Source organism: Stegodyphus dumicola, chromosome 8 (assembly GCF_044657685.1).
Source record: "Stegodyphus dumicola isolate Sdum_Otavi_A_Nest chromosome 8, ASM4465768v1".
Taxonomy (NCBI): domain Eukaryota; kingdom Metazoa; phylum Arthropoda; class Arachnida; order Araneae; family Eresidae; genus Stegodyphus; species Stegodyphus dumicola.
In genome coordinates, this window is record NC_140775.1 from 11,725,513 (window position 1) to 11,735,244 (window position 9,732).

The following is a 9,732-nucleotide window of genomic DNA, read 5'->3' on the forward strand; positions in this document are numbered from 1 at the left end:
CATCCAAATAATTGACTGCACTATGTACACGAAAGGTTAACGGCACTTTAAGAATAAACGGGACGAAAACATATAGTTTTCACTAAACGTATATCATATTAACAAATGTGAAAGATAATAATATGACAATTTATTAAACGAATTTTACAGAGGTAGTCACAGGCAGTTACATATCTTCCTTTTTCTAAGCTTTTGTACAATATATTTTTCATGAAAAATTATCCGTAAAACTTTATAAAAAATATTATTTTATTTAAGATCTTTATTAGATAACTATGTAAGTTTAAAATTTCTATTAAGGGCTGTAAGTTGCATTCATTTTCAGTCCTCAATGCTCAGGTTTTCTTCTCACGTTTTCAGCAAAAATAGTTTAGTTAATTTTAACTTACAAATTATAAAAATATATTCTTTTTTACCTCTTGCGCTCACAAATCATTATGCTAATATGCATTTGCAACTTTTAAAGTCTGAAAAACGCATGTCGGTGATGTTATCGTCATGCGATGATTTGAAGGAGGTATTTTTTACCATGATATTTTCGACGACGATGTTTTTAAACTGCGACGTTATTGAAACGCTTTATTTTCGACGACGATAATTTTGTACCACGAAGTTTTCCCCTTGCTTTGTCTTCTCCGCTACGTTTTCGTCCACGATGTTTTCGGCTGTAACCTTTGGCGAGAAAATTTCATGAAAAGCAAAAATAATAACTAAATAACTCTGAAATTAAAATTTGCAGCTTTACTGATACTATTAATAGAAAACTTACAATGGCCCTATTAAACCCATTATTATTATAGTTTTTATTACTTTCCAGTATTCTAAAACGTTTTTTGCTTCTTGAACCTTAAATTTACTATCAAGCTTCTGCTCAATGTTTGCTTTTAATTTACCAAAGAGAAAAAATTCTTGCTTATTCTTTGCACTATATTGTGCGAATACTTCGTACTTTTGTTAGAATCTTCATAAATCTCTGTTAAGTATTCATTCTCTACTGGCATCTGTAATTCATACCGTCTTGTATTATATATTCATCCCAGGTGATAAGGTTTCCGCCTTTATTAGTTAACCAGTTATAGAGAATATTGTGAGCTCCGTTCCGTATATTTTTATTTTTATTTGAATTAATTAGCTCTTGTTTAAAATATACTAACAGGCCATTAGTTATTTTTAGCAATTAATTCGAAATTTTTAAGTTTCTTATATGGGGTAGGACAGTATGCCCAAGCACTTAAGTGTCAAAGATCGTTTAATCGTAGAAGTGGAACACCTCTTATATCAGCTGTAGGTTAAGCGGTTGACAGAAAGCCCTGCGGATGATTTGACACTGGTAACACATGGCTGTTGCGCACATCATATTTTGGGGAACCTGAAATTTTCTAACTTATGATTTATTTGAATGATTTTGCTGAAATTGTATCCATTCCTGCTCTGACGGTCGTTCTGAATGTTTCTTGTGTATTGCTAGATTTTTCAGAAGTTCTTTTTAGAATATTTGCGTAAAATGAAGTTTACCCTTATTGAAACATCTAAAAGCAAACGAGGCTCAATATATACTGTTGACTGACTGCTCGTCACATATGTCACAATTGCTAATTCTGCTTACTTCTTCAATAAATCAACTGCTATAATTGCTTTCACTTCGTTCTTAATCATTGGTAAAATGCTATGCTTATAAAACGATATGCCACAGAGAATGTTTCACGTGCTATACCCAGGAGCCTGGAAATGATGTTTGACTTCGTCACCTCCTAAAAGAAAAGAGCAGTTGGTATCGACAGTTCAGTGTGAATGCTATTTCTATACAAAATGTACGTGTTTGGAGAAAAGAAACTGAGTTTTTTACGCTTTTTTCAGGGCATCCCATATTAAATGATTTATATTAACGCAATACAAGTTAAAGCATTATTTCTGGTAAAACAACACACAGCAAAATTTGTAGGAAAAACATACGTAGTTTAAATCTGATCCGTTACTTTTTACTTTCTCATGAACAAATTGGTCAGATCCCTCATACATTATTCCCGAGGGCTGATTGGACCTCCTAATAGCGATTCCTGCGATTTAGTAAAATTCCTCAGTTCTATTTGTCGACACGCCTTTGTTCTTAAACAAAGAGAGCAAAGTATATGTGCCTACGTTTTGTGTAATTTATAGATGTTTACATTTTTTCTTAAAAAGGAACAAAAATCGATATTCTACACTGTAGAATTTTAAAATGAATAACTATCATTTTAAAATTTTAGGCCATAAATCTAAGTATATGACGTAAATGAACCAGAAAAAAATGAACAATATTTTCGCATTCCCTTCTGAGGACAACGGTGATACCCTTTAATATTAACATTGAAAATTTTTATGTTATTTTTCTGTTTTGTATTATGATCAAAAATAAAATGCATTTATTTTTGATAAACATGTTGGAACTAACAGGGTTTCTTAAACTTTGGGTCGCGACCCCCATAAGGGGGTCGCCAAAAATTTTATCAGTTTTGATATTTGTTTAACTTATAATAATTTTACAATTTCCAAATATTTTTACACAATGTATCTGAAAATAGATAAGACAATATAGACAAAGAAAACAACGAAAACTTTTCGATGCATTCTTTTTATAATATTAACATTCATTTTCCTTGCTTTACACGTGAGGCTGTCATTTCGTCTGTTACTTATTTAAAATTTTCACATTCTTCTGTGTCTTAAAATTAAAGTTAATGACCTAAAACTGCAATAGTATAGTACAAGTGAAAAAACTGACAGTTTCACTCACGCGTGTGTCGGATTTTCGCAATAATTATGGGGTCCTACAAAATTTTTGTAAATATTATGGAGTCCTGGGGGGTCGCGAAGAAATCTCAGTGATTAAAAGGGGTCGCAACTGAAAAGGTTTAACCCTAGTGTAGAACATCGATTTTTGCAAAATAAAGCCCATGCGAATAAAATTATTTCCCTCGGAAAGGGATGTTGTTGATTCGTGGTTTCGGATTGATGTCGACGATGTATATGATCTTACAATTACATCAAATTTTTATCATTATAATTAGTATTTCATATATGCTTGCTACTGTTTGTTTAAATCAGTACGGAAAAACATTCAAAAGTTATCTGTTTATGGGAAGGGATGCCGTCCCATTGTGGAGGTCTTTCTAAGGGAAATTGGATTGTATTTATCTCATACACAAGAAAAACCATAAAAGCTCGTTCCCTGATATTCTAACCTATGTCGAACTAGCACTGTTCAGCAATCTTATACATTTTGTTCACTAATCGGCTACTTTTTTTTTAATCCTATTTAAATTCTCTTGTTTTATACTTCATTTTAATCGGTAATTATCTGATTATCTGTTCCAAATACAGATAGGTACACATAAAATAAATAAATAAATCTGAAAGCTTTCAGATTTTATACTACGCTCAAAGGGGCGTTCCTTTAACGTTTTGTGTGTTACCTTTATTTATTAAATATCATGTTCTTCGCACTTAAACCATAAAATTCAATTCAGCAGCAATATCACAAAATAAATTAAAAACAGCATATGTTTCCGATACACAGTCTCGCGCGCTGGAGATAATTTTTTTTTTTTTCTTCGTACAATGTTGCCATTGCTCGCTTTGAAATGGATGAGTTTGTTAATCGAAAATTCGTTTAAAGTTTTACAAAATATGAAATAGAGACTAAAAAAAATTATTAACTCTAAATTTGGGCTTCCAGATGCCCATATTCGAGTGAAGGACTGTTATTCAAAATTTGATGACTCTACGTACCGTTGTTTTCTCACAATGTGACAAACATGCATACATACATTCAGATTCTTCATTATTTAATTTCTTTAAATATAATGCAGGGCTCTAACATTTGGTGGCAACAATTTGGAAAGTGAAACTGCGTTTATACTGAAACAACGCAAAATGCCAAAACGAAATTAATGGCTCTTCTGGGCAATTTGCCCCTTTAGACTAATAATAAACATGCTCTCTACATTATTCCAAAAAAAGTTTAATATTTTTGCTATATTTATTGACTTACGGAAATTTCGAAATTAATGTAAGAACAATCACTCAAAATTACTTTACTGTGTTTCCTTCCCTCGTTTGTGCAATCTTTAGATATTATTATATTATAATTAGATAATAAGTAGCAAATCTCAAAATTAAATACCCCAACTTATTATTTTTTCTTTTTTTTAAATACTTATTATCTTTCAAACATTATGCTTTTAGATGCTTAGTTGGTCCGAAACGAAAGGACTTATTTGGAAATTTTAAGTCAAATATTATTTTACCAATATCAGTATTTCAGTATTGTTATTATGCATTTAATTAACTTTCATTTGTTTAATTATTTGACCGAACTGTTCTGATGTTAATTTATTATTAATTTACTCATTAAAAGATCTGTAATTTTAATTCATCATTTACTTAGTTATAATGGATTTGATTTATCAATATTGTATAGACTTCGAACTTATAATGAATAATTAAGTATAACTCGTTATACTTAATTATTCATTATTTTCTGTTTTATCAGTCCAAAGTTGCGTTAGCCCGAATGGGATATTAGTTTCAAAAAGGAATTTTGTGTCGCCTACTATAAATGGCTGTATCACTTTTCAAAATGTTGTCGCCTAATGTTATCGCACTGCATTATTTTTAAACAAATTAAATAATGAAGAATCTGCATGAACCTATGTATGTTTCTCGCATTGTGTAAAATTTACCTAAAGCCATCAAATATTTAATAACCCAGTCCTCCACCCGAACATGGGAAGCTCACATTTTGAATTTGTTTTATTATCTATTTCATAGTTAGTAAAACATTAACAAATAGTTGATTAACAAACTAAACAATTTCAAAGAGAGCACTGACAACACTGTACGGAATATGACACTTTTACCTCCAGCGAGCGAAACTGTTCTTTCGGAAATTCTAAAGTTATGCTGTTTTTAAGTACTTATTTATGATTTCGTTGTTGAATCAAATTTTATGCGGCATAGAGTCCAGAATGGGATATTTAATAAATAAAGTAAACGCACGACAAGTTAGTTAGAAAAAGACACAAAAAAAAATGTAAAATCATCATAGAAAGAAAACTGAACTTTCATATGAACTGAGAAAAGACTGGGGAATAAAATATATACTAAAACACTTTAGCACTGCATCGGTAATTCTAAACATCTTTTGCTGCACTGCTTTTTAAATGTTTGTAAATTTGCTATCGAATTGCATATGTCGTAAGTACGAAGAAAATTATGCTTAATAATAAAGCTAAAAAGACAAAAAGAAAAGGGTTAGCAGGAGTGGAGTACAGCAGACTGACAGGCTGCGAGTTACCAACAGCCTTGAAATATTTTCGTCGACAGTTAATGTGAACCCTTTCCGAATGTTTCAAACATATTTCTTTGTTCTTTAACTATTATTTTATTTATTAACTTTGCTCTTATTCTTGAAGGCAGTCTATAGAATTCTGGCATTTTTAATTTTAAATATTAATCCCTGTCTGTAATATTAGCAGAAATTTTGAGATTTTCACATACGATCTTTAAAATAAATCTTCGGCAAAATAAGCAAGTGAAAATTTCTTCAGAACTTTATAAAGAAAATATAAAAAGAAGAAAAAAAAATCACATAGTTTTTAAAATTATATACATATATGCCTTCGCAAATTAATTTCATCGTCAATTAAATCAAATGCATCAAATAGAAAAAAATTGCATAAAATCAATAAACTGAAGGAAGAGTAAAAATATGCAGGCACAATTTAACGTGCATATATTTTATTTCTTAGAATGACTTGCAATTAAAAAATCACATCAATGCCATATCAGGGAAAACTCGATTTGTCATTTTAATTCAAATAAGTCAATTAAAAAAAAAAAATCTGAAAGGTTTTAGATTTTAAATTTCGTCCAAAGGGCAGTTTTCTTAACGTTTTGTGTGTTACCTTTGTTTATTAAATATTATTATAATATTTTCGAACTTAAAACATAAAATTCACTTCAAGAGCAATATCGTAAAATCAGTCTCACGCGCTGGAGATAAAAATGCTTTTTTCTGTGCAACGTTGCCATGGCTCGCTTTGAAATCCTTGAGATTGTTAATTAAAAATTTGTTAAAATTTTACAAAATATGAAATCGGTAATAAAACAAATTCCAAGTTTCAAATTTGACCTTCCAGATGCCCAATTTTCGGGTGGAAACGTTAAATATTCAAAATTGGATGGCTCTAAGTCCAATTGCTTTATAATAATGCGAGAAATATACATACATTTATGCAGGTTCTTCATTATTTAAATTCTTAAATAATAAATAAAGAAATTAAATATTTTATTTAATTTCCTTAAATAATACAGGTATATTATACCTGTATTATTTACAGGTATAATAATAATAATACAGGTTACACAGGTCCTTAAATATTTGGTGGCAACAATTTGAAAAGTGAATCAACGCTTTTAGTGAATAGACGCAACATGCCAAAATCAAATAATACTCCTCCTGGGCAAATTGTCCCTTTGGAGGAAGGGGGGGGAACTTTTTTTTAAAATTTTCTCCAAACATATTTTGTGCTGAAAAAAATGTGAAATAAGTTACCTATATTGTAAGTCTGTAATATGTCAAATCTTGTCCTACTAATAATTTAGGAGCTCTATGAACTCCCAGAAATTTCAAATATCTAATTCCGGTTTTTCTCGAAATTTCATTAATTATATTTAACATTAACCTATGAATTATTTGAGTTGAATATTGCCTACTTTTCCCATGAGATTAAAAGTAAACCTTTTCATAAATTTCTGCGATGTCTATGAGCTGTATTCATAATATGATAAATGAAACTTGAAAAATTGAGTAGCTGATTTTGCCAATATCAGCATTAACTATACCAATAATCAAATTTTATCTATCACCAAGAAGAATTAATAACTAATTAATATACTTTACTTACTGATTATATGTGAAAATATGTAACAATGAATAGATATGATCAGAATAAGATGTGATAAAAAACACGTAAAAATGTTTCAGTGAACACAAAATTGTAAATATTTTCTTTTAAAAGTTCAGGTATTCTATATCAAGAGAAGACTGAACTTTCTTTTCGAAAGATACCTTCCCAGTCGGAAATTAAAAAATTTAGAATGAAATATTATATTCGTAATATATTGTAATTAAATAAATAATATTTCAAAGAAACAGTGATCAGTGTAACTTTCATTTCCTTTTGACTGTATCAGATACAAGTAACCATTGTTTTGTTTTGAACTCTATGAATCAATAAATCTAAAATTAAAATAATTAAACTATGAATTGAAAATACTTTTAAAAAATTAAGATAAACAGAAGTATACAATCCCAGTAATGAAAAAAGAAAGAGAAGCATTAAAAAAATGACAGCAGCAATTAGTTCATAGGTAATTTAATTAATATTTGATTCTGCATTTTCCACTATATTATCATTAAAGTATTCTATCAGAAAATCGAAATCATGCCTGTATTTAACTTACGAATGGAATACCTTACCTTTTCACCGAGAATCAGATAATGGAACTTTTCACACTTCAGCATCGTATTAAAATATTATAAACTATGTTTATGTTATAGAACTAAATCTATATTATAACGTAAGAATATTTCATGTAAAATTTTCTGAGAGATATATTAAAAAGACGAAAATAGTTATGCCCGTATTACATAAAATTTGTGCACGGCATACATACTAAAATCGTGATCTCTAATCGTATATTCTCATCACATGCTTTAACAATATTCCATTTTGGATAGCTAATAAATAAAGCCAATATTAGTTACGAATTACATTACTTCAATGACTCTTTATATAAAATTTAACTTCTTAAATTTGTAAAACGGACTTCAGAGAGTGTTTCAAAAATAATAAAAAGACCATATAGTACAATTATATGACTCAACCAAATTATTAACGTAAGAGAAAATGGAAGCATGTAATTAACACACCAAGAAGGAAAATAGAAGGATTAAATAATGTTGAAAATTACATAACAAACTGAATTAAAGAAACAGGCCAATTTATTAAAATTCAAGAGTATTATAAGTAAGTTATACCATTGTATCTTATCAAAATTGCAACTGTGTGTTTATGATATGCTATTTAAAAGTAGCAAATTGATGATTATAAACGAAAATCATAAACCAGAATTACAGGACGACAAGCTTCTTTGCATTTATAATTTTCAATCTGAATAAAATAAAATTCGTTTTTAATGATATAAGATCGAGAGTAAATTTTACCACTTGAAGCATTAAATCACATGATTAAACTGGAAGAGATCATAAAAACTTATTAAGAATTATGACTGTGAACTATCTTTACAGTAATAAATAAAATTTACATATTTTACGGAAATTTAACTTTGCTGAGGAGACCTGCTGTGAAATTGGCACATAAATCATTTTGTACTTTTCATACGAGCTGTCACATCTTGTAGAATTTTTACACAAAAATTCTTGTCGGGCAGCTCTTTCCATTCATCTGTTGAATAAATTTCCTGCAGATGATCAGAAAAAAATTCCAAAGCACCTTGGTACAAATTATCATCGCAATGCATATCAGCTAACTGGAGAATTTTGCACACATTTTCGACAGTAATACTGGATTTGAGAAAGGACGAGCACACATTTTTGAGAGCCGAAATATCATACTTATCAGCTGCAGAATAAAGCTGCGTAACTATTTCTTCACATAGTTTTCCCACCTTTCAAGTATATAGAAAAAGAAACATTTCATGTAAAATATCAGGAACCACGTCTGAAATCTCGATCAGGTTGTTTCGCGATTCTGCCATTTCGGTTTCGAACATTTTGCAAAATACCGAAGATTGGGAACACACAATAAATTTATGCACGGAAAATCTTCTCGAATCAGCTACTATAGTAACGTCAGATAATGTTCCATTTTCGTAAAGATTTCGAAGGCTTCTTTTTAAGTTAGTATCTTCGATCGAACTTGCAAAGAAGCAAGAAGATTCCACCACCTCAGAATAAAAACTGCCATCAGATAATTTAAATTCGCATCTGAGTAGCAATATATCATCTGGATCTGAAGATATATTCCGCGAAAACTCAGCATATTTCCAATTTTCATCCTTTTCAAACATATGTTCATTTTCAGAAGAATTAGTGACGAAAATCCGATTGAGGTTACGATTAGGTATTTTGCGAATGAATATACCAAAGATCTGATCAGTTCCCGTTTTTTCGCAGATGTGTACTCTTAAAATCCATTTACTAAATTCCCTCTTAAATTCGTGATACAACTCTGTATTAACGGGTAGGCTGGAGAAGTTCTCTATTGACCACACAAAGGAAATTTTTTCAATATTAATGCGACTTTCATACGTTTTCATATTACCAGGCGGAGGACTGAGAATTCGGAGTCCATATTTTGCTGCAGTGACAGAGACCTTCTCGAAGCTAAACACGTATCCTAATTTTCCAGTATAAATATATCTGATCATGGCTTCGAGAACGTTAGATTCGATATCGAAATCTTGGTAGGAACACTTTTGTTCATCGAGTTTTTTTTGCCAGTTCAGGCCACCTCGCCCACAAGATAGCTTTATGCACTTTATATTCTGCACCAGGAGCACCTAGCAAGACGTCCGTGAATAAACTATTGTTATAAGACACTGCGAAAGGTATCTCTTGATCATTACTTTCAGAAAGTGAATTCAAAATAAAATTTATAACTAGAA

The 9,732-nt window shown here is 30.2% G+C and overlaps 1 protein-coding gene across 1 annotated transcript; it reads right to left on the minus strand.

Annotated features, from left to right (window-relative positions):
* Positions 1-8,427: 8,427 nt before the first annotated feature.
* LOC146995658 (speckle-type POZ protein-like) lies at positions 8,428-9,495 on the minus strand. The gene is made up of 2 exons (XM_085822966.1): positions 8,851-9,495; positions 8,428-8,733 (listed from the first exon to the last, which is right to left on the minus strand). The coding sequence occupies exons 1-2, from the start codon at positions 9,493-9,495 to the stop codon at positions 8,428-8,430; spliced, it is 951 nt and encodes a 316-aa protein (XP_085679092.1).
* Positions 9,496-9,732: the final 237 nt, after the last annotated feature.

Bases quoted from the DNA above. Each gene is read 5' to 3' on its own strand.
- LOC146995658 (XM_085822966.1), bottom strand. From the start codon at position 9,495: ATGATCAGATATATTTATACTGGAAAATTAGGATACGTGTTTAGCTTC. The intron at 8,734-8,850 runs GTATTTTGCAAA...TATACTTGAAAG, and splicing joins TTGTGTGTTCCCAATCTTCG to GTGGGAAAACTATGTGAAGA.